Genomic DNA, 26,164 nt, shown 5'->3' with positions numbered 1-26,164 from the left:
TTTTATTGCTCGTTTCCAAACACAAAGTCATTAGGTGGTTATTCATTGCACAGTTGAAATTGTTTTTGTGAAATTATAATACTTTATTACAAAAGTAAATCACATTAATGATTGGTAAATTTTCGCTGGTTATTCCCCGTCAAAAATTTTGTTTTATAAGATGCTGCCTAAATAACGGGTTTTTTAAATAAATAGAGTAGAATGGGGTAAGATTGGTATGGGGGCACAATAGGTAGGTGGGGTTTTCGTCCCACTGTTTTTGCAGAGATCACTCGTCTTATGTGAATTGAATACGTGGTGGGGAACAACGTTCGCGACTGTCATTTCGGCCGTCACCATTGATTAGTTATCCTAGTTCTGGCGACGTCTAGTTTTTTGGGAGCTTTTCTCCGACATAGCATTTTTTTTATTCCACGGTGCAGTGCATTTAATGTATGTACATATTTGTCAGGTGAGTTTTATTTTACGTAGAAAATCATGCTGAACACGAATAATGTGTTAGTTTTTTGATATTTTTGTTTTTAAAAAAAAATATCGACACTAACATAAAACATGTGCTTGGGGGCACTATAGGTCAGCCGTCTGGGGCATTATAGGTCACTACTTTTAATAGAATAAAATAAATTTTAATTGTTTTTGCAGCAGAATGGTGCGTAATTATGTGCGAAAAACGCCGAAACGAAGTGAAGAGGACGTAAAAAACGCAATCGCGGCAGTCCGAGATGGCGCTAGTGTTCGATCAGCCTCTAAACAATTTAAAACTCCGTTCGAAACATTACGTGCTCGCGTGATAGGAAAGTGCTTGTCATCAATAGAAGCGTGTCAGAAATTACGCGATCAAGAGCCAGACCGATCGAATCTCGACCTATTAACTCCAATTGAGGACATTCGGCCGTTTCCTAAAGCTCCACTGCGCAAACCATCAAATCGAGGCCGGAAGCGACGTAAAGCTGCACTTCTCACAGATGAAGTGATGCTAAGGTCATTACGCGCTGAGCAAGCAGCTGCAGCTCAGAAGAAATCGGACGCGGAAGCAAAAAAACAATTTGCCGCTGAAAGAAAAAAAGAAAGAGAGGCTGCAAAGAGGCAGAAGCTCATACAAAAACGCCAAAAATTGACCAAAGAAGAGAAGAAAAATGAATTAAAGAAAAATTCCCAACTTTTATAACATGTGCAGTGTTCATACTCTATAAATAAAAGTTAAGACGTTAATTTCCAAGCCATGTACATTGTTCCTTTCCCCTCACATATAGTGACCTATCGTGCCCCCCGATTTTGAAAATATCGAAAAAAGTACCTTTGTCTTATTGAATGCAGCTTCCAAAATATTTAGCCAAATATTTAGTCAGTATAACCAAAATGTTAGCAGATAAATAACCTTTCAAAATCTTGCTTATTTTTCAAAATCAATGCAAAAACACCGTAGCAAGAGCTCTCCAAAAAAAAAGACCTGTCTTACCCCATTCTACTCTATATATTAGATACGCAACTAAGTTCTCGCGGTTTTTTTGATGAAAATACAACTTTATTCTGAAAAAATGGTTACAAATGAATCCTTGAAAGTATTGCCCATCGCTACCTACTACTTTTTCCCATCTTTCTGGTAGATCTCGTATACCGTCACTTTTTCATGCCTCTCCGCGTAATGCGGCCGCTACTCGCGCAGTGCTTGGCTAAATCGCATCACTTGAAGTCGATACCGATCCCCAGTGATGGTTTCGCTTGGTTTTAATATCATCAATAACACCAACTTGGTCCCACCAAATACATAGCATAACCTTCGCAGCGTGAATATTCGGCCGAGGCGACGACGAAGAAGCTGCCCGGTCATGCTTTCCCCATGACTTTCTTTTCTTTGGATTGCTGTAATAAATCCATTTTTCATCACTCGCCACGATGCGATGAAGAAAACCCTTCCTTTTCCCTTTTTGCCGCTGGAGCAGTTGTTCACAGGCGAAAGAACGACGTTCAACATCCCTTGGTTTTAACTCATAAGGAACCCAAAAAAGCCTTATACCACTCTTAGACCCGTGCTTTTGTTAAAGCACTCTCGCCATATTCTCTCAGCAACATTTTCAATGATTCGGCACACGAAGTGCCGTTCAAAGCACAAAATTTAAGACAAATTCTTTGTCCGATATTTTTATCCATAGTGAAAATCGCGGCTCTTGCCTCGGTTTATTTTAATTTACAATAGTTTTCACTTTTTTCAAGAACGGGTCACTTTAGGTATGTCTGGTAATGGTTTTACCTGATTTCCAGATGAAACTACCTTCATTCCACCAAATGCAGGGCTTATCGTTCGAGCTGTCGATATATGGCTTTGACGTTAATGTGGACATCGTTGAGGCAAATGGGCTAGGCTTAGCGTAGCACTGTTTTTTTTTTATCTTTCGATTAAAGTAATGCTTCCGCTTTCCGTTCTCTGGCACCAAACTCCATTCCCTTTTTGGCGCACCAGCAAAATTCGCATGTTGAGAAGCACCTCTACCTTATACGGTTATTTACTAATACAGAAGATACCGAAAATTTGTCTCATCTATCATTTTACAATTAGTCTTTTTTTTTTTTTTTTTAACTTCAATATCTCAGGTTCAGTCGATTTCTACGTACAAGTATCTCCCACAACGAAGAAACCGCGGAAATGGCAATATCCGCAAAAGAAAGAAAAGTCGCCGCTGCGTTAAAGTTATATTTCATAAATTTTTGCAAAAATGCGGCAGAAGTAAGATTTACTGTATTGTTTTCGTCATCAAACCACATCACAACAAAGTGCGTTGTGAGCAATACTTTATTGTTGTTGGTGTTTTTCTTTTCTTTTTTTTATGTTGGCATTGACGCGATTAAGCACGTGCTATGTCACTCATGCTTCGGTGTCATAGTGTGGCGACGAAAATGCAATGCAATTTCATGCATCTTTCCTCCCAGCTGTGAGCTCATTTTACGTACGCTATCAATTCTTACAGAAAATTGAGTCTCCCTCAATTTATTTGTTTGTGTTTTCAAACATTTTTGATCTCTGTGTTAGTGCAACGTGCGCGGATGCACCTACGCAGGCAATTGTGTGCTTATATATCGGATCCCTGCAGGGATACTGGAGGCCTGAACTAGTTAAAAAAATTGCGAATTGGGAAGTAGTACATTTTCGGTAATTTCGAAGTACTTTGTTACTCATAGGAGGAGAGCGGCCGCCGTAGCCGAATGGGTTGGTGCGTGATTACCGTTCGGTAGTGGGCGTGTTCGAAGCGTTGGGCATGAAACATTAAATCATACAATAGTAAAAGTTTTTTCTAATAGCACTTGCTCCACGGCTGGTAATGTCAAATCTTCAAGCGTAATTGTGCTATGAAAGCTCCTCATAAAAAACCATTTGCCGTTCGGTGGTGCATAAAACTGTAGATTCCTCCATTTATGAAAAGACATCAAGACGCAGCCCCAAAAATAGGAATAGGAGTTCGGCCAAACACCCAATAAAGGGTTGAGGGCCAATTGAGAGCGTTTGTGTTCAGAGTGTGTGACTGCGATTTCCTGATACAACAGATTAATGGTTCGGGCTCGACTGAAAAATGTGGATGTCATAAATTAAATACCAGTTATTTGATTTAAGCTAGGTGAAGTTAGGTTAAAATGGTTACCCAAGCAGTGGGCACACTTGGACGAAGAGCTCGAATTCATCCATTGTGATACTGTTCTGAAAAAGAAATGATCTAGGAAGCAGAGAGGTGAAGGTAGGGTGGCTTTAGGGGTTTAGTTTAAGTGGATTATGAACGATGATTGTACTACGGTTGCGTTGACCACCTAATGATGCTAATGAAGTTCATTAGATTTGAAATGTCAAGGCCAGCTACAGTTGCGGACAAATATCTCGGTGGCAGAATATCTCGGTGGAGGAGCTGGAAAACTTAGCAGCTTCAATGACCAAACGTTTGCAAGCAGTCATCGATGCTGGTGGTAGCCCAACAAAATATTAATTTCCACAAATTTAATCAATTTTCCTAGATAATTCTTATTTTCTAAGTTCGTATGTACACTTTTGTCAGTTCTTTTTTTTGGTTTTTCGTGAATAACTTTTAAAGTGAATACTGAAAATAAATTTTTTTTTTTTACATTTGTTAAATTATTAGACTTAAAACAAAACAGCATCATTACATTTCTTTTAAATGCTTTAGATCGGGAGAAATTAAGAAAAAAGGGATTGTATGGAGAGTTTTGTCCGCAACTGTACCTATATCAGCAAGCGTAATAAAGCAGTAAGAGCCGAGATACTTAAATATTAGCCCCGCGAGAGCAGTGCAGCTAAGAAAAAGGTGCTGAGCAATTCGCACTCATCCTCCATGCAGCTGAAGGAAAGATGACTCGAGATATTTCCAAGTCTCACAGTATGCACACCTCGCGGATAGTGTCCTGTGAGAACACCCACTAAGTTCGAAATTTTGTTAACCTCAGAAGATCGTCAGAAGGATTTAAGCTATTAAATCTATAAAGAGATTATTCAACTGAGGTCAAATATCATAACTTAAAAATTTACTATAAAAAATTTCTTTTTCTGAAACCTGAATGGTGCGTCAGTGTTCTATCTTATCACAAAGCCTTATTCACCATAGATGCTGATTATTATTATGAACAAATTTAGCACTATGACCTTGAAGATCTATAGGGTTTTCCAAGCAGAGGAGTTATTATGATATTCAAAGAAAAACGCTATTTTTTAATATAAATGATGAGGATGTTTATTTCAATACAAAGAGGAAGGTATGCCGTTAATAGTGGAAAATAACGTCAGGAAAATGACCACCTCGACCCCGCTTACAGGACAATATCCTTCTCATGAAATTTTCCATAACCGAATTGGAAAGTCGACGCTCTATGTCCTCGATAGCCTCACGAATTCCATCTTTGAGGTCTTGAATTGACCCTGGGCTGTTGGCGTAGACCTTCTCTTTCACGTGGCCTCAAAGAAAAAAGTCACAAGGTGTTAAATCACAAGATCTCGGTGGCCAATTGTGATCACCTCTTCGAGAGATAACACGGCCGGAAACTTTTCTCGTAAAAGATCAATGGTTTCGTTGCTTGTGTGGCACGTAGCGCCGTCTTGTTGAAAAATAAACGTTGTCCAGATCAATACCATCCAATTCCGGCCCTAAAAATCTATAGTCATCTCTGGATAGCGCAATCCATTCCAAAATAACACTTGTTATTGGAAATCCCTATATTATGACCGCTTTATGGATTCAGAGTATTTCTCTGAGCCCAACTTTCTCAATAAATTTTGGTATTTGTCCTTCTTTTCTTGAGTTTACTTCCTTCTGTGGTAAAATATGTTTACTCAAGTGTTTCATTTTCTTCATACGTAACCTTAACATTCCATTGTATAATATTTCCATTTTAGTAAGATGATGAGTGAATCTGTTAGCATTATTGCAATGATTCTCAAATTATTCTTATTCAATTTCCTGCAATCTTTAAATCAGCTTAGGATAAAATTTCCTATGATTGATTTTGATTACGATAAAACCAGTTTATTACCCCAGTATGATCTTCTTTGTTTTTCCTCTACTTCTTCTAATACATAGATATAATTCGTTGAATTTAAAACTGGTCCGAAACTACCGAAAAAGGGTTGTAGAGCGTACCAGTTACCAATCGCCAAATTTCCTACTAATTCCCAACTATTGAAGAGATCTATAGACGAATGCGATTTATACTTCCTAGGATACCGCAGTGTAAAATATATCAGTTCTTTACGAGAGTTGGTATCATTCGACTATATTAAAAAAGATTTCCACTATTCCAGCCCCTAAGATTAGGGTAGAGCTTAATTTGGACTTGGACAGTGCTACGGAAGATGATGAAAACAGAGTCAATATATTTACTGACGAATCTAAGCTCAATGAACAGGTACGCGGAGGAGTTTTCTCTGAAAAGCTAAGCATCAGTGCATGCTTTTGCTTGCCGAATCACTGTGGTGTCTTTCAGGCAGAAGTTATCGTCATACAGAGCTTATTGGTCTTAAAGAAGATACCCCTAACCACGAGGGAAGTATACATCTACTCTGATAATCAGGTAGCTCTGAAATCGTGTCTGAGTCAGTGAAACACTTGTCAAAAACGATAGTTGAATGCCACAAATTATTATGCGAAGTATCGAAATATTTTAAAATAAGCCTGATCTGGGTGCCAGGATATAGAAGTGTAGAAGCCGATTCCCTAGCTACGTGTAAATTCATAATATGTAGACACTCTATGAATGCTGTTGTTGTTGTAGCAGCATAAACATTCCCCATATTCACATACGGGTCGTTTCGGAAACGTAGAAGCGACTGTCGTGGAAACGCCTTAAGCGTTTGAATGCTATGAATGCTCCTAATGTCCGTTGGAGGCAATCGCCTTTTTGACAAATAAGCAGCCAAACTTGGCCAGAATGAAATCACGCCCATACAAATCACTACTGAGTCTTAGGCGACCGGATATGCGAAACCCGATAGGGGTACTAACAGGGCATTGTCTAATTGAAATGTATGCAAATAGACTGGGGGTACCACATAGTGACTTCTGTCGATGCTGTCAAGATATTGAAGAAGAGAAAACCGTGGAACACCTCCTGTGTACATGCATTGCTCTATATACAATAGAAAAAAGGCTTTCCATACTCGTGTCAGCCTCTCTTGACAGCCTTGAAGAGGTCTCTCAAAGAGAATTGCCGAAATAACCAAAATTCACTAAATTCACAAGTTGGGTCAGAGCAGACTCAGGAGTGTAAATGACGAGCTCTAGTGGTATCACAGTAGAACTATTCCGGCCTAACTGTGTGGGATGACAGCCATATAACCTAACTTAACCTAGCCTAAGTGACGAACATTATTCGTAAAAAGAAAAAAATTAGGCTTCTTTTAACTTCTTGATATACTTCACCTAATCTTTCAAAAAATTTTTGATGCACTCCAAATAACACAATTATGACTTTGAACGAGACGTTCAAGGGAGGTACTGCCAGCTAACAGACTTAGCGCGCTCAGAGTAGCATGTGCGTACAGAACAGTATCTGATGGTGCTATTTGCGTTATACGAGCAGAAAAACTTAAGCGACTGTATCACTCACGTGGGCACAAACCAACATTTGGAGATAAAATAACCGAGTGCCAACGTACGATGGCAAAGTGGCAAAATAGATAGGATCACTCCTCCAAAGGACGATGGACGTATAAGTTGATCCTCAAACTAGATTAATGGATAAGCAGAAAGCACGGCGAAACGGATTACTATCTAACCCAAACCCTCAGCGGGCATGGTGGGAGAAATGGGAAGCAGTAAAACAGTTTGCTGCTAGGATATTAATAAAACTGAGAAACTGCGACCGATATAGAATACCCAACAGATGCCTAGATGCGTCGCCCAAAGAAGCCATTTTGAAATAGATCTCCTGTGAGGGTGACTGTATTCACGAACTGACGACAATCACGAGTGCGAGGTTCAAGACGAACCCAAATAGATGACAAGTCGATATCGAGTAACCATATTGCAATTTTCCTATGCCCTATTGGTGACAAAGTAATGGATGCCATCGATAGCGTATAATTCCAAAACGCAATTAAGAGTGGAACCTGGACGTAGGTACCTGGTGTGTCTAAAAGGTATTAAAACGGCTCCACATTAATGAAATGGCTTTTAGCAGTCCCAGGATGGAATCAGCCGAGAGGGGAGGAATCTTATGGGGTTAGTGAGTGCATGCCCTACATACTGGCGTGATAGCACCTTTGATGATGTTTTTCACATTTTCGGCTTTAACCTCCTCTGCCAAAAAACAAAAAAAAAAAACAAAGAGACAGAGACAGAGTAAGAGATAGCCCTGTGAGAATTTTCCAGATTCTTTGGCAAATCTGTAAATATCATCCAGTTTGAAAGACCGATTATTACTCATTCTCATGACTTTGGAACCCAAGTTCGTTTGCCCTAGCAAATGCAAGACACTCACGGAGAAAATGCTCAGTCCTATCCGCCTCCTTTAAGTAAGACACGCAAATCGGATCCTCAATGATTCCAATGTCGCGCAATAATACCGTCCATCAACTGAACGTCTTTTCTTCCAAGTTTTTGAAAAATGTTTGACAGTTTTCTGTTCGGGCTTTTCACAAAAAACTTTACAGTTCTGCAGCGTTCTAGATTAGACCGTCCCGCTTATCCAAGTCACGACTCCTGTAGAACTGATTCCGATTATTGGATCTGGTCCCTGTGGGGTAACCGCTGATCCACAGTTGGCCAATTCATCGGCAATTGTATTCCCTTAAACATAGCACTGCCCCTTTTAAGTACAACTATTGAACAATCTTTGAGGTTTGCTTTGGATTCTCCAGAGCTTTTAGTGCAGCCTGGTAGGTAGGTAGGTGAAAAGGTTGAAGTGTTCATCTGGCACTCTTCAAGTAGCACTAAAGCGCCGTTTTGATACTATGTATTATGAGACCTCCAACAGGGAGATATCTACAACGAGCCAGAGCTGTTGTTATAATTAAAAATATTGATGGGATTTAGTTTGGCGCACTGCCCCAGGCTGTCGAAGAAAGAAGCACTAGTGATCTTACTCGACTAGCTGCCAAACCCGGGCATTTACAGAGAAAGGAGAACAGTCTCCTTCTCTGAAAGGTCCTCACAGCTTCTGCTAATGGGGGTTAAATGGTAACCCTATCTTTACCGCGTGTGTGCCTGACTGTCTCAAAATACTCCAGTCTGTTTTCATGCTCCATCTCCCCTCAATTATCCATTCTGCTACTTGCAGAATTTCCTATGCTATGCTCTAGAACTTATTTCATTTTTGGACCCATGGGTAAGCAAAATAACCGTCAAACTTCTTTGAATGCCCTCTTGATTACTCCATTACTCACGCAATGTTGTCAAATTTCCTTGCAAATGAGCTAGAACTGGTTAGTAACGGGTTTAAAGTTAGTGAAAGCTCAGTAGATTGCAAGTCGACTTTCCTGCAGGTTGAGATTTTAGTTCCACACATATTCTGTTTATGCTGCTGTTGTTCTTATTGTTGCTACCTACCAGTAAATGCATAGACACCTGACTGTGTGTCCTTCGATAGATGCATACGCGTATACGCTTGTATGTGGGCATGTGTTTACGTATGTGGTAGTAAGACACACTTTTCCTCGCTGCTGGTTGTCGACTGCCATCTGACGGAAAACAATTTCTTTTATAGCATTAATAATTTCATTTTATCACGCTTTAGTGAAAGCGGATTACCGCATTTTACGGATTTTCTTAAAACGCCGGTGGGCCCCGCCGCTCGTCTCATTCTCCTCAATTATACTTTTCTCATATATACATGTGCACATATGTATTTTCACATACACATGCGTTCTGTTTTTTTCAAGATTTTTTGCTTTTTTTTGTGTTCGCTAAATTAGTTTGCTAAGCTTCAACCACCTGCTGTGCATTAATGTCTTTATCATGCCTGTCGCGTATGAGAGACGAATTATTTATATTACTTACATCCTCTTTGACGGCATATTCACATACCATATGTATGTATGTATGTGTGTATGGGTACATCCCGAATCTTTAAAGGTATATTTATATAAATGGAAGGATGAGTATGACATACATATCTGCAATAGAAATTAGTCACATCGCAGTTTTCAGAGTGGTTCCAAATAAGAGTTGAATGGTACAGTTGGTGCATGGTTTCGGCGATATGAGCAACGCATTCTCAGCTACCCATTTTATATCTCATTTATGTATGTTAATTGACTACCCCCGACCGGGAGAGGGCATAGGCAGCGAGGTTAGGTTAGGTTGAAGCGGTTGTTCCCTGTGGGACATGCTCAGATTCATATCCCAGCTTGGGAGCTTGTCCTTCATCATCATCATTTGGCGTTATAGTTCTGTGTGAGCTTTGGCCTGCTGCACACAATGTCTGTCAATGTCCATTTGCCCCGATCTTTGGCTTATTCCTTCCAGTTGTTTACCACGAGTTTCCCCATGATGTCTTCTAGTTCGTCAATCATCTTGATCGTGGTCTGCCTCTTGCTTCCGTTGCAAATATTTTAGCGTCAATTTTATTTCGTGAAGCTCTCGTGTGGTCCATTCTGATGGTATGGCTTAGGCATCTTGGTTTTTGAGTTTTGATGAACTGCACAACATTTTCTCCACTTATTTTGTTGTTAAGTTGGTTCAGTCCATGATTCCGGTGTCTTTGACTGCACCGCAGATTAGCCTCAAAATGTTTTTCTCGAATACTTGGAGTTTGTTTTTGTCTTTTTCACTTATTGCCCTACTTTTCCTTATCTCTACTAAAACCCAAGTGAGGTTTTCAAACTTTTTTAGAAGATGCCTGATTTCTATAGTACTGAGATATTCCGGTTCATTAAAAAATTATCTATCTAAAATGGCAAATCTAAGTCTGGTTAGAGTAGAAAAATGGCGCAGAAGGTGCGAGATCGTCTTTTTCTCTTCATAATCTGCAGAAGTCATGTGCTTGCGCACCAATGCTCTGGGCGTCTCTGCCTATTAGGCAGTGTCCTCTTATAACTGAAAACAGTGTGCTAAGGCTGTGCTTATTTTGCCTTACCAGAGATTCTGTGCATTTAGCATTGACAGTCGGCCACAATTGTCGGGCGATTCTACAGCTGGTTTTATTACGTCAACTTTTATTCGCTACCCTTAGACGAAGTTAAGCAGCTTACATAACGGTAAGGGTACAGCTATGCCATTGTCTGTGTACTGACTGATGAGAGGTTAGTGCCAAGTCTCGCTAGTTCATTGGTCCTGCAGTTACCTTAAATGTCACAATGACTAGGAACCCATGTTACCTCTATTTCATGCCTACCTCTGAAGTTGTCGACTGCTTTGTGAGGAATTTTATCGTCGCCTGGCTATCAGTGAAAATGTATGTAGATAACATCTCCAGGTATCCTATCGCACTGCACCAGTGTCACAGCTTCTACTGTTGCCATCAGTTGAGCCTGAAAGACAGTACAGCAGTCGAAAAGCCGAAAACTAAAGGAGATCCCCAGATGTTCTGAATATACACCTCCGCCTACCCAGCCGTCGAGCTTTGAGCCATCTGTGTATATATGGATGTACTCGTCCCGTCTTACATCGTTCCGTTCTCACTCTGCAAGCCGTTTGAGAATAAGGAAAAGAAACTAGCTGTGCGCTTATCCAAAAATGTCCCTCTACGCTCATGGGCCATATGTGTTTCAGGTAGAAATACCCTACATCCGTTTTTTTTTTAATTATTATTATTATTAAAGCTATCCTATGACTACAAAAAAAACAAATTATTCAAACAACCCTGTTGGACTTGTCGGTCAATTTTGCATTTTTGTATTGGGACAGGGAACGTGTTAATACTCAGGCCACTAGGTGAATTTTAAGAATGCAGAAAGTTGAGGAGCAGATGTCCAATCTAATGCCACTGAAAATGATCCGCATTTATAGCCGATACCGGAATGTTCTTCAGCAGTATTCTTTCAACTTTTTGGCAGCTATTTTATGCTCAAGAAGCTGGTGTAACACCATCCCATTGCCTTCCAAAGAGTTACTTCAGCAGATCATTGAAATTATGTTGAGTTTCAACGCTTGGGACAAGAAAATAGGGATCGAAATCAAATCTAGTAATCAAATGGGTCCACCGAGTGTCTTGTCTTAGAGAAGGAACCTGGCTAATCCAACTTAACGCTTGGGTTTCTCTTTGATTGTGCCAAGTTAAGACACATCTACTAACGAAAATTGTTGCTTTCTTAATCTTATGAACTATTTCGCGCGTCTCCGATTCCAAGTCGTTACCCTTCATAAAGTGAGATGCTTTAATGCAGACTAACGCAGTTGTCATACCAAAAAATTAAGTAGATTCCCGACCGAGTAGAATGACTATTACTTCAGTGATAGAAACATTGTTGGATCGACATCTTGGCATCAGAACATGGAGGTACTCATCCATCGTCGGAGGGGTACTAGTAACTTATCAGAGGCTATTTCTGCTACAGATTTTCGGACTCTAGGATCATATTTTGATCTCTTGCTATCTAATATGGGTACTGAGCTTTCACTTTAGTTGACCTCAAGGTCTTTTCCTACCGCTTCGCCAGTGTTCCTCAGTAATATTGTAGAAATTTATTAATACTCAGCCTCAAATCCTCAATGGTTAGCGCATTTTCCACATAATTTTTTTCAATATTGATACTCGTAAGTCCAGAAATCGAGTCTAAAGATTGTGATTGTTATCTTCCCAGCCACTTTGATCTCTTCAATATCGCTAATAGGGAAGTAATAAATCGAAATGAAAGATGTTAGTGGCTCCCTTTTTCTTTACTTCATTCCCTTCTATGTTACTAATATCAGTTTCGAAAATAGAACTATCATCTACGGCTCTTCCCCAACATGGGTGTAGAAGGACATTTCTTTACGAACCATATTTTCATTACTCAGATCAGCCTTGAATGTTAACATCAGTTATTCAAACTCAACTCTAAAATTATTATAAAGTCTGATAATGTCGAGCGCGCTACAGTTTCCCTGCCAAAGCTACACTTGTCTAAAGTTTGTCGAACTCACAAGTAAAATCCTGCTCTGGTTCATTTATTATCTTAATTTCATCTGCAATGCGTTATGGGTTCCGCATCTCATTTATTTCTGGTCGGATACTGCATGGGCATTTTTTTGTGTGGAAGTCCCTGACCAAAATTAAATGATTTGTGATGTGAGAGGGAATTCGACTAACGTGCATAGAGCGGTTTTCATCTTCATAGCTCACTAGTTTTCCATACATCGTTTTTCTTGAATTTAATTGCTCATCGAGCAAATACCCTCTCTGAATCTATTCTTCATCGTTGAGACTTTCTTGTTTTTTTGGTGGTGAAGTTGGTTTAAAAATGCTTTCGCGCCATATAGCAGCCATTGTTACAACGAGTGGGCTGCTTCCACTAAAAACATCCCTTCTCTTCTCTTGGATTTTTTTCTCAATCTCGGGACTGCTTCCGCATTGCTTCGAGGTAGAGGTCCAAGATGGCCTCCTAAGAAAGATTCATTCACTTCCGCACCCTGCAACATATGCTTAATGCTTTTCAGTATAAGTTTCCATTTTTCGCCTCTTTTTTCGGAAAATATCCTCAACGAAATTTGCGAGACATTCCATTTTTTTGTTCGCCTATCATCATTTCCTCGATTATTTCTTCAGATGTACATACATCAATAGCTCGTTGCAGAGTTGCTCTCTCTGAAGAAGGTGTCGCATTTGAAGAAGGTGTGCCCCGCATCATCGCGTTCAGTGCCTTCGTAAATGCAATTTTGTAGGTTCGCCCTTCCCTTTCGCGACCAATACTTCCAAAAGGACCTGTCTCTGGACAAGAACTGTGTGAGGTAATAGTGAACTTCACCGAGCTGTCTTAAGTCGGGTGTTAGGCGCGTCGTAGCCGAATGGGTTGGTGCGTGACTGCTATTCGGAATTCACAGAGCGAACGTGGGTTCGAATCTCGGTGAAACACCATAGTGAAGAAAGAGTTTTTGTAATTGCGGTTGCCCCTCGGCAGTCAGTGGCAAACCTCCGACTGCATTTCTGGCATGAAAAATGCTCTCATAAAAAATATCTGCCGTTCAGAGACGGCTTGAAACTGTAGGCCCCTCCATTTGTGGAACAACATCAAGACGCACGCCACAAATAAGAGAAGGAGCTCGGCCAAACACCCAAAATGGGTGTGCGCGCCAATACATTGGAATACTTCATATTTCTATCACTGTACTTTGCCAGGATCTTAGCTGAAGCGGCCCTACTCTCTTACTTCAATGAAATCCTTGATCAAATGTTCCAGACGTAATGTAATTCGAACTGTTAGATTTGATTCAATTAAACTCCTACTGCTTCCATTTAGTTCGAACTGTATCCATAGTAAGCTGGGTGATGATCCTTCAATTTATTGGCTCGGAGGGTAAAAGCCGTTTCCATTCACTGTTGAGTGAGTAAAAATTTGCATATGGGGACCCCGATTGACTTTGTACTCCAATTCGTGCTACCAGTCTTGATCCAGTAACCACCCCTCTTTCAATTTTACTTAAGCACTTTGAGTGCTCCTAGCTATCTGCGCATCACAAGTTGGATACATACATTTATCCTAAACTCTGTGGGCATCTGTTGCGTTCGCAATATAAATGAAAAAGTAAGTAAAACTTACCAAAAGTAGTTTAAATGAAATAATTCCTTAATTAGTGGCGTTACTTGCAGGCCATAAGTAGCTCACGAAAAACTTGCCTCTGCATGTTTCCGATTGCTCATCATTCCAAAAGTTTTGATGTGCTTGTTAACAGTGCCTGTTCCTCAAAACTCCTACGGTGCATGACAATTACCGTAAAAAGTAAGGTTGAAAGTTGAAGTCATTTATTTGCTCGTAAGCTCACATTGGTTCCATATCAAAAACGTGAAGGTTCGTCCCACTCTGGCGACTCTTCAATTTACTACAGGGATGATACAGCTTTGTTGCGCTGAACTAAATTTAATTTCGGTATTCATGTGAGTTGACTTAATTTTTTGTTTACTCTTACCTTTACCCAGTTTACGTCTTTTACGTTAGTAAGCACTTAATTTTTTTCTTAGCTGAAGTCTTATTCCTGTACACGTTTAAGTGTATTTTATGGTCCGATACAGATAATGCGCAGCGGAGGTACCGCATAACGTCAATGAATTTGTGGTTCAATTCGATAGTATCGTTCGACAAAAATCAATAATAATTTTTTCAGTAATTGAATGTATCCTCTTTCGGCGCATAGCCATATTAATGGGTAATGGAGTGGGTATAAGTATTTAAAAATATTTATTGAAAATTTAGTCTTTGAAAACAATTAAGTTGATAAGAAAATTAGAAACTTAGTGTGTAGTATGACGAATATATTATATACAAGATGGCATACAATTTAATTAAATTGGCGTCATATTTCAGTCATATTTCGCACTTTTGAATTGGGTAGCTGCAGACATGTAATGGAGCCCTACCAACAACCGGTCGGTGGTGTTGGCGCAGCGCGAATATCGACGTCGATTTCCTAACATTGTCGCGCTAGCTGGCAAAACATCCCGGCGCTTAGCTGCTCGAACAGACTGGAACTGCCATTTTATAACCATTTTCCCTGTTAATAAAACTGGAAGTTCAAAGCCTGTTTCAGGCTATTGAATTCATAACAAATAATTTAAAAAATAATAAATAAATTATTATAAGCAAATTTTTTAATTTTTTTGATTTAAAAAAAAGTTATTTAATATTTAAGGCTATTGAATTCATAACAAATAATTAAAAAATAATAAACAAATAATCAAAACAACATTTTTTCTTTTTTTTCTTTTTTTAATATAAAAAAATAATTTAATGTTCAAGATTATTGAATTCGTACCAAATAACTAAAAAAATAATAAATAAATTATTATAAATAACTGTTTTATTATTTTAAAATTAAAAAAAAATAAAGACAAATAATTGAAAAAATATTACACAATAAAGAAATTATTATAAAAAACATGTTTTACTTTTTTTTTAATTAAAAAGAAAAATTTAATATTTCTGGTTAACAAATAATTAAAAAAATTATAAATAAATTATTATAAATAACTTAAAAAGTTTTGTTTTTATTTCAAAAAAATTATTTAATATTTCAAGCTATTGAATTCATAACAAATAATACAAAAAAAAAATTTAAATAACAATAAAATTAAAAAAAAAAACTTTTTTATTTTTTTTATTTTTTTTAATATCAAAAAATAATTTGTTATTTAGGGCTACTGAATTCATAAAAAATAATTAAAAAAATATTAAACAATAAAGAAATTATTATAAAAAAATTTTTTTCCTTTTTTTTAATTAAAAAGAAAAATTTAATATTTCTGGTTAACAAATAATTAAAAAAATGATAAATATTTTATTATAAACAACTTAAAATTTTTTTTTTTTCAAAAAAATTATTTAATATTTCAAGCTATTGAATTCATAACAAATAATTTAAAAAAAAATTTAAATAATAAATAAATTATTAAAAAAAACTTTTTTTTTATTTATTTTTTTTTAATATCAAAAAAAATTATTTATTATTTAGGGCTATTGAATTCATAAAAAATAATTTAAAAAATATTAAACAATAAAGAAATTATTATAAAAATATTATTTTTTTTTTTAATGAAAAAGAAAAATTTAGTATTTCTGGCTATTGAATTCATAACAAATGATTAAAAAAAAAGTAAAGAATAAATAAATTATTAAAAATAACTTTCCTTTATTTTTTTTTAGTTTCAAAAAAAGTATTTAATATTCCGGGCTATTGAAATCATAACAAAGAATCAAAAAAAAATTATAAGAATAAATAAATTATTATGTTATTATGTTATGAACCTAACCGCTTAAATAATCTGTTTAACCAGCTCCTCACCCAATGATTATTATGCATTTCCCAGTTCAATATCAAATCTTAGTAAAACTCGCAAAAACTTATAAAATATTCTGTTTTGAATCGAGGCTCACTTAAACGGGTAGCACATAAGCGCTTTACTTGCTTAACTACTCTATAGGTATGCGCCTCAGTTTTATATACTTTTTTCGCCACTTTCTACAGAACGAAAGCTACTCACATCTCAAGTTCTACGAACCTGCTTAAGTACCTCGACAAATTGACAGCCTTAAGGGGTTAGGGGTAGTCAGAGGCCCGAAAAAATGATGATTTTCACGAATTTTTTTTTGCTACTTAATTAATTTATTTAACAAAAATAAAAACATATCATAAAAACATCATGTTTTAACTTGACTTCACCAAAATTTCAAAAAAAAAAGATTAATAATTGCAAAAGTTATCGCTGTTTGTGTGAAGCCCGTTTCTCCAGAAGTCCCTTGCGGTGAACATCACAAGTCCTTGCAGATTCATCTAAAACCAATCGGACAAGAAAAATTAGTTTTATTAATAGATAATTTGTGCCTGATTGAAGCGTTTTTTTTTTTTTTCAAAATGAACAAAATGGCGGCCTCAGAAAATTTTTTCCAGATTTTAGAAGAAAAAACCAACAGTTAATTGTTAAAAAAAAATCGAAATTTAAAAAAAAAAAAAAATCCTTCGATCAGGCACAAGTTTTTTATGTTTTTCAAAAGCTGTATAAATTTTATTGAAATCTACGTAGCGGTTTTTAAGTTACAGTGTTCACCAGTTTGAAAAACATAGTTTTGCTATCGGCTCCGGAGCGGCCGAGCGCCCTTTGTTAATTGTTGAATAACTTGAAAAGTATTTGTCGGATTCACTTCAAATTTTTACACAATATTTTTAAAACATTATACTTTAAGAAAATGCAAAAAAAAAAATCGATTTTTTGAAAATTCTGACTACCCCTAACCCCTTAAAAAAACTGCTTGAGTGAATTTCACTGAAATTCAATTAATCTAACTCACTTCAACATTTCTCTTTTCACAGAACCGGCAAACTACACTACCCCACGGATGTGTGTGGACCACTGTTCGAAGAGGAACTTGAATTTTGGGGTCTAGATTCAAATCAAGTAGAGCCTTGCTGTTGGTCCACCTACAGCATACACCGTGACACGCAGGTAAGTGCCAAAACAACAAAGCTCCCATTGCAAGCAATCATTTTAATCGCACTTCTATTTTTGTTTTTTAGAATACTTTAGCCATTTTAGATAAATTAGATATTGAAAATGAGAAACCCTCGGAAGAACAAATTGCACGCCTATTCGGTTTCGAGGATGCGCTCATCAATGGACGTCTCAGTTGTTGGCAGCGCATCAAACCGAAAGTGTGGGCACTCTTTGATGAACCCTCCAGCTCGACGGGTGCTAAAGTGAGTTTGATTTTTTTCGTTGGCAAATTTACTTCTTTTCATTATTTTTTCTTTCATCCCTTCACCGCAGATCGTAGCTAGTATGTCAGTTTTCTTTATATTCGTTTCTGTGATATCGTTCTGCCTGAAAACCCATCCGGGTTTTCGTGTGGACTTTCCCGCCACTCACACCGATCACGGACCAAGTCCGTCGGCTGCACCGCATACACCACCAGTGAATATACCAAGTATACCTCATCAACACAACATGCCACAGGTGCCGCCGAGCGCCCATATAGCCACCACAGTGACGGCGACGCCGGGTACACGCAGCGGCGCTGTGGGTGGCGTGACGCAGCCGTTGCATGGGAACAGTGTCGGTGCTGGTATTGGCATTTCCACTGTAATGGGTATCAATCACACGCTCGCACACACCTTCAAAGTTACCAACTATACGGTACCGGGGAATTCGAGCAGCAGTCAGCCGATAGCCACATTTTCGCTAAAGGGCGGCACTTCGAATCGCAATCGCCTGAAACGTTCGATACTGAGCGGTAATGTGAAAGATTTGATCGAACGAAAGTTGCTCGGTGGCGTTGATCATCACGCGCATGGCTGGCATGAATCCTATGGGCAACCGCATGAGGCATTTTTCTATGTGGAGTTGGTGTGCAACGTGTGGTTCTTCATTGAAGTGCTCATCAGGCTCATTGTAAGTGATTTATGTTTATTATGAGCAGATTAGCTTTGTCTCTTTGTGACTCTGCTAAGTATATCGATTTTACCGTAGGTTTCACCGAATATTTGGCAGTTTATCAAATCACCAGTAAATATAATCGACTTCACCGCTACACTCAGCTTCTATACGGACGTCATGCAACGCATGGGCGAATACACGGGGCTGTTGGAGGCTTTCTCGATAGTGCGCATTATGCGTCTCTTCAAGCTGACGCGGCACTCGCCTGGCTTGCGTATCCTTATACACACCTTTAAGGCCTCGGCTAAAGAGTTAACATTGCTGGTCTTCTTTCTGGTGCTCGGCATAGTCTTCTTCGCCAGTTTGGCTTATTACGCGGAAAAATTGCAGGTAAGTAGAAGAGCTTTTGAAAGGAAGTGGAAGGATTAATACAAGCTTATTTTTGGTTATTCTCTTCCCCTTTCAGGACAACCCGGAAAACCAATTCAAAAGCATTCCACTTGGCTTGTGGTGGGCAATTGTCACTATGACTACTGTTGGTTATGGCGATGTGGCACCTAAAACATATCCGGGCATGTTTGTGGGCGCACTTTGTGCACTCGCCGGCGTATTGACGATAGCACTACCGGTGCCGGTCATCGTTAGCAATTTTTCGATGTTTTACTCACACACACAGGTAAGCAAAGGGGGAGTTGTAATTAAGTACTTTTGGGGTTAAAATTGTATTTGTAAGGTTTAAAAATTCCAAATTCCACTGAGTAGAGTGGAGTCCATTGAGCTCAATATCAGATGGCTCGTGACGATGTTTCGTCGCATGAATCTTGGGTTTATAGGGTAGTAAAGTTCCGAAATGGAATGAGATAGCAGGTAGGTCCGAATTTGTCGACTCGGTAAGTCCACTGCGATTGAAGTTGTGTTTATCGAAGTTGCGCAAGGCTTTACGAGCAAGACCTTAGTTTATCAGCTTACAAAATCCAGCTTGTCCAAGACTTTAAGTCTTATGAAATCTTGAACTGACTCTCAAGCAAAAAAAATTTAGCGACGAGTCTTATATTTGACGCAACTCACAAGCAAAGTTGCTGAGCTTAAGGTGGATAAAGTCCAGTCATAAGGTAGAAGCCATTGTTGGGACGTCATTCTTCGTCTTCTTTCTAATTGGCGCGTTAACCGCTTACGCGATTTTGGCCGAGTTTAACAAAGCGCGCCAGTCGTTTCTTTCTCATGTTAACCGGCGCCATTAAACGCCATTACTTACACAAAAACTTAGTCTTAATCTACAATATTTTCGACAGCACAGCGCCAATCTGTGCTCAATCTCGGGTCATAGTACTGTTTCGCGACACAAGGAAGCAGATCGGTGCGTAAGGACTGCATTTGAGAGAAGAGCTGGGGAATTTAGTACAAGCATTCCAAATCCCACTTATTTCTCAGGAATGCACAGAAAAGATGGAGCTTCATTTCCTCATGTGATATTTTGGTCCCAGTACAATAGATGGAGGACTCAGAAAGTTCCGAGGAATCCACGCCATTCAATTTCGAAACTGCGGAAGAAGTAGGTTTAGCTTTTAACCCACCTTGCAAAAGCTTTGGAAATATTTCAGAGAAGGAGGATGTTGAGCAGTTTATCTGTAAATGTCTGAGTTTGGCAGCGAGATAGTTAAGCTCATTGGGTGCTCTTTTCTTCGACAGCCTGAAGCAGTGCGTGAATCTAAGTCCCATCAATCTTCGTCTTCACATCAACATATCTACCTTTGGAGATCTCAAAATGGTATCAAAACGGCGCTTTAGTGCTACTTGAGGAGGGCAATAGTGGTACTTCAACCATCTCACCTACCGACCTATCATTAAAACCCCTCTATAATTCCTGTATTAAAAAATTGTGGAAAATGGTAGAACAGGCAATAACGGCAAGCAAACTTAGTTGAATACTGGCAAAGTATCGCGTCTTATTTTATCAAGATTCGATAAAGTTAGAAGAGAGAACTGACCGAGACTTCCATAAATGTATGGGTAAAATATCCCTTCACGGAAACACTAACGAGGCGCAGCACTATTCGCTATATGGTCACAAGGTTCAGAGTTCCAATTAAGGTATTTTGTAAGATCTGTAGAGAGGAAAAATAATTACAAATAATTCATCTTGTGTGAATGACTCGCGCTTCGGGGAGTAAATTTTGGGAACAAATTCTTTAAAAAGCTGGACGGTTTGGGCTCAGGTTTGCTGGAAGGTCTCCTTATATTTGCCAAAGGATGGGTATGGTTTAGGGCCGCTATAATAGTGCTGAGCTGTATATTTATTGAGTTTAAGAAGCCTTCGTTAGCTTATGCAGACACCGAAGGAAAGATGTTTTGGTAGTGCACGGAATCCCAAACAAAATCATAAATTTGATTATTATGACATTGTCCAATACAAATTCAAAGGAAGTTATCAATGGCGAATCACTCAGGGAGTTCAAGATATCTTGTGGAGTCAAACAAGCAGACTACTACATGAGGTAATAGAAGAGCTTGGATGTGTAGACTCAGAAGATATAAGAAGCTCGATATACTTATCAAAAAAGAAACTACAGTAAGATATATAAAGATCCAAGAAGTAAGCTGACTGGGACATATTAACAGAACGCCAAAAAATAAAGTTACATGCAAAGCGAAACAAAGAACACCCGTGGGAAAAAAGCAAAGGAAGACCGCGGAAAAGGTGACCGGAATCTGTCGTAATTGATCTAAGTACAGATTAGATTAGATTAGATTTGTGGGGGGTTGGACAAGTCGAAGCACTCAGGCAGTAGACCATTGTACTATACCCGGATAGAAATCAGTAGAAAGAATAGAGATAGGAAGATAATCTATCTGTGATCTGATCTAAGTACAATGAGCGTTGCTAATCGGAAGGAGCAGACTAATGATCAAGTGTTCACTGTCGCATATCCTCTTGTCATTAAGTAGAAGGGACTGTAGGCAGCTGGTTGGACTGATGACGGGTCACTTTCTATGAGCGAAGCACCAGGAAAGGTACGTAGTGCACTCTGCTCAGTATGTGGAGAGGAGGATAAGACGGCGGGCCATTTTTTGTGCGCCTGCACGGCCTTCGTTCTAATCAGGCTTGAGATTTTTTGCGCTGATGTGTTATGATGCGACCACCTTGGCTCCCTGACATCACGAAATCTACTCAGATTTCTTTGGAGGTCGGAAGAGAGATTTAAAGAAATTTAAAAGGGAACCCAAGTGCAGTACACTGGAGTTAATGTTTTCTGAATGCTGTACTTGCACAAGAAAATGATCGATTTAAATGGAGGAATGGAGGAATGTAGCTACGGAAGGTATGGTCTGCCAAAGACTGTGTAGCTGATGATGGTGATAATGATAATGGCGCTCTTGACCACCGGATGAACTCTGAGGCTGAAGCACAGCCAATCAAACCCAATGTAGCCCACTTTTTGGTGTGCTTTATCGGCTTTTTGCGATGACTGTCTCCTACTATTCGCTAAAATGGATGAGCTTGAACTTCCAGATTGTGCTGTATTCGATCCCGTCTCGGCGCCCATATATTATTAATCAAATGTAGGCTATAAAAGCGTAAACTAAACTTCCAAAAAAAAGTGGATACCATGACGAAAACCACTAAACAGCGCTATTTGCGTCATCTGATTTGCCCCCGAACATTCTCACATAGAATTCTAGGCATCAATTAAAAAATAATGAAGACAAGCGTGCAAAGTTTGAAAGCAAAGTTTTTGCCTGTTTTCACTCACCTTCGATTATAACTTTTTTTTTTAAATATTTATCAAATTAATTTGAGGTTTTTGACCTTTACCTTCAGCAATCTCGTCTCGCGTTCCACTTTCGCCGCAAATTTATCTCCGTTATATATTTTCGCGTTAGTTTCAACTTCCAGTTTGCTTGATTTTAATAAGTTCGCAAACAACGTACGAATATAGGGCAATATAAACTTTTTCTCAAATTACTTGCACTACCCAACTTTACTGCGCGCACTCACAGCATTTGGCAGCGCATTAAAAATGCTTTTTATGCAAACATTACCCTTTCATTGATTAGTTTTACGTGTAGATGTTTGCTTGTAATTTAAAATTTTTTGCTTATTTCCTCTTCTCGTTCTCTCCCTCTCTATTTCTCTTCTTCCTTCCAGGCACGTTCGAAACTGCCAAAGAAGCGTAGACGTGTATTGCCCGTGGAGCAGCCGCGTCGCAAACGTGAACAGGGTCCGCCAACACGTGGCCGTGCGAATGCCATCAAACAGACAACTTCACTGCCACATGGCCACCATGGCGGACACAGTGGGCACTTGATGAGCGCCTCCAGTCTACATGGCCCACCTACGGCGACGACAACGATGTTCAAGGATCCCTTCGGTGGTGCCAAAATCGGTAAGTTTAATTAAATGAAATTTGGGTATCAATTGCCAGTTGTTCCACCTACCCTTTTCGCTTTTTATTTTGATACCGTTACTTAGTGGGCATTATGCCCTGCCAATTTGTAACTGCAAAGCTACCGTAACACGACACGTGTGCGACATTAGTGAGCTGCGACTTAAGATGTTCATGCTTATGTGCCGTTTAGCCCATTAGAAGCTGTAGAGAGCGTAAAAAAGAAATGTTCACAAAAAAGCAGCTAATCTTGTCAAACTCACACACACACCCATCCCACTCGCATTCACATAACACACTAATACACATACATGCCTACAGGCACACATAAAAAATTTACTTATAAGCTTACAGTTACTCGTATGCAGCCACGTGCATAGCCACTTACAAACTTACTAAGATACAAATTTCTCCACATGCTTTACATACGCGCTCATCTTTCCCACACCTGCCCACGCACCTACACGTGGACTTATATTTTTTAATTTAAATTTTCTCAGAAAAATGCTGTGCCAATATCATCGCCGTAACGTAGTGACCAAATAAAATATTCGACATTGCTGTAATTTCTAATAGAGGGTGTTTCAACAAGATATTTTATTTTAAAATACTCACTACCTTGTAATTAAAAGCATAAAATATTGTTTTGAGAAATCATATGCATTGCTAATAAAAATATCCGGGGTACTGAAGTGCAAGTGTTTAAAATAATTTAAAGTTAAACCTCTCGAAACACCCTCTGATTGGTAATATGATATATTGCAGCGTAAGCTTTAACCCAGTTTAGTTAAGTTAAAAAACAAAATTTAAAATAAGACTCCTTTTTGAGTCTTCCTGTGCAATGGTAACTTATTTGAATATTTACCACGCCAGAGTATAGAAAACTATTTTATTTTGCAACTACGTAAAATGAAACCTTGTGTTGAAACAACTTATAGAATTTTATTAGGTTAAAATAAATATAAAAATTAGTAAATATATCAAATCCTTTTTAAGCATCCTATATACATATATATATGTATATAATTGGCGCGTACACCCTTTTTGGGTGTTTGGCCGAGCTCCTCCTTCTATTTGTGCTGTGCATCTTGATGTTGTTCCACAAATGGAGCGACCTACAGTTTCAAGCCGAATCCGAACCGCAGATATTTTTATGACGAGCTTTTTCATGGCAGAAATACACTCGGAGGTTCGCCATTGCCTGCCGAGGGGCGACCGCTATTAGAAAAATGTTTTTCTTAAATTGGAGTTTTTGTAAATTCCGAATGGTAGTCGCACACCAACCTATTCGGCTACGGCGGCCGCCATCCATCCTATACATTAGTATTTATTATAAATCTTGGAATATCCGGGTATCAGAGCATTTTTAGTATTTGAGCATCTAAAACCATACCTCTTATTGAAACACCCCCTAATTGGTATATTCGAGCGCCAGCCTTAATCTAGTAAGTTTTACAGAAAAAGAAAAGTAATTAGAAAAATAATAAACCCTTTGATAAAATACTCTATATATCAGAATTTAAGTATAATTGTAACGAAGAATATAATATAAAATTAGCCCTCTTGTTGGGGCACCCTGTAACTGGTAATATATTTAAGTGTTAGCTTCAAATTAGTTAGAAGACTATTTTCTACTCATCATATAAATTGACCCTCTTATTGGAACACCCTATATCTAATAATATATTCAAGTGTTAACCTCAAATTAGTTAGAGTAATATTTTTTACTTATCATATAAATTCACCCCTATATCTAATAATATATTCAAGTGATAGCCTCAAATTAGTTAGAGAAATTGTTTTTATTTATAAATAAATTATTAACCCTCTTATTGGAACACCCTATATTGATAATATATTCAGGTGTTAGCTTCAAATTAGTTAGAGGAATATTTTTTACTCATAAATAAATTATTAACCCTCTTATTGGAACACCCTATACCTAATAATATATTCAAGTTTAGCCTCAAATAAGTTAGAGGAATATTTTTTACCCATAAATAAATTATTAACCCTCTTATTGGAACACCCTATATCTGATAATATAATATATTCAAGTGTTAGCCTTAAAGCAGCTAGAGGAATATTTTTTACTCATAATATAAAATTGAACCTCTTGTCTAAACACTCTATTCCTTGCTGTTCGAGATTTCTATCTTATAAGCATATGTCGCTACTGGGCCATGTCCCGTCAGCTCGACTATAAGAGTTCTATCATATAATCTCGTCGTGTTAGTGATAGTATAAATCGAGTATGACTGGAACTTAGCTTTCCTGCAAGTGGACAAGCTCTCCCATCTGGTCCTGAATTTTCTGATCATGTTTTCGCCTTGTTCATTGCCTAGTATTCGTATTGACTTTGGCATTAACAAGATCCGAAGATATAGAGACACCGTTTTTCGCTATATCGTCTACTATATCATCCCCTTCAATGGGCTTATGGTCTGGAACCCAGTTGAAATGTAGCTTACAATTTGCTGCCCACCTTTTTACTGGGCAGAACTCTCGCCGTTCTTTGAAATTAAGCATTCCACAAATTTTAGTACACCGGATTGTCCATAAAGATTGGGGTATTAAGGCTTATAAAGTCCAGTTAACATAGATGCTTTCCATTTAAATTCAACCGGGCTATTCGGGTCATGTTCTTCGATTTCGATGTAACTTAAATATGTTGCTCTCTGGTCAAAATAATGAGACACGTATTTTTTTGTTCGCCCGAAAAAATTTTTTTTCAAGAGTTATCGGCAATTTTGTTTTTCGCCTCAAACTCGATTTTTTTTAATTATATAAGAAAATTTTTTTTTTAAATGCCCATAACTTAGTCAAAAATGAACCGATTTTAATAATTTTGGGTTCAAAATGATCGTAATTACATACACAAGCGATTTCATGTAGAAACAATTGCAAAAAAGTAGTTGAAATTTTTTTATTTAGCAAAAAAGTAAAAAAATTGAAATTTTTTCGAAATTCAATATTTCAAAAAGTGTATTTTTTTTTTTTTTATAACTTTTTCCAAATCAAAAGGACATCTCAAACTTTAATTGAGCTGCATGCTTAGTAGCTAAAATGAGTTGTTTTTGAGTAATGAATTTTTGAGTAAACACCCTGTTTCGCACTCTTTGTTTTTTGCAAAATAAAACATTTTCAACTACATTTTTGCAATTGTTTCTGCATGAAGTCGCTCGTGTAAGTAATTACAATTATTTTGAACCCAGAATCATTCAAATCGGCTTATTTTTGACTAAGCTATGAGCAATTAAAAAAAAATTTCTTATATAGATTCCATTTCA

General features: G+C 38.0%; 1 protein-coding gene across 1 annotated transcript in view; it reads left to right on the top strand.

Annotated features, from left to right (window-relative positions):
- LOC129247736 (uncharacterized) overlaps nt 1-26,164 on the top strand; it is a 98,680-nt gene that overhangs the window by 47,846 nt on the left and 24,670 nt on the right. Inside the window, exons 3-8 of the mRNA XM_054887013.1 lie at nt 17,430-17,562; nt 17,634-17,831; nt 17,884-18,504; nt 18,583-18,879; nt 18,956-19,165; nt 22,637-22,874. Of these exons, the coding sequence (XP_054742988.1) occupies nt 17,430-17,562; nt 17,634-17,831; nt 17,884-18,504; nt 18,583-18,879; nt 18,956-19,165; nt 22,637-22,874 (1,697 nt within the window). The remainder of the gene's footprint in view (nt 1-17,429; nt 17,563-17,633; nt 17,832-17,883; nt 18,505-18,582; nt 18,880-18,955; nt 19,166-22,636; nt 22,875-26,164) is intronic.

Source organism: Anastrepha obliqua, chromosome 5, assembly GCF_027943255.1.
Source record: "Anastrepha obliqua isolate idAnaObli1 chromosome 5, idAnaObli1_1.0, whole genome shotgun sequence".
Lineage (NCBI taxonomy): Eukaryota > Metazoa > Arthropoda > Insecta > Diptera > Tephritidae > Anastrepha > Anastrepha obliqua.
The sequence above is the reverse complement of the archived record's forward strand: the minus strand, read 5'-3'. Positions and strand labels throughout refer to the sequence as shown.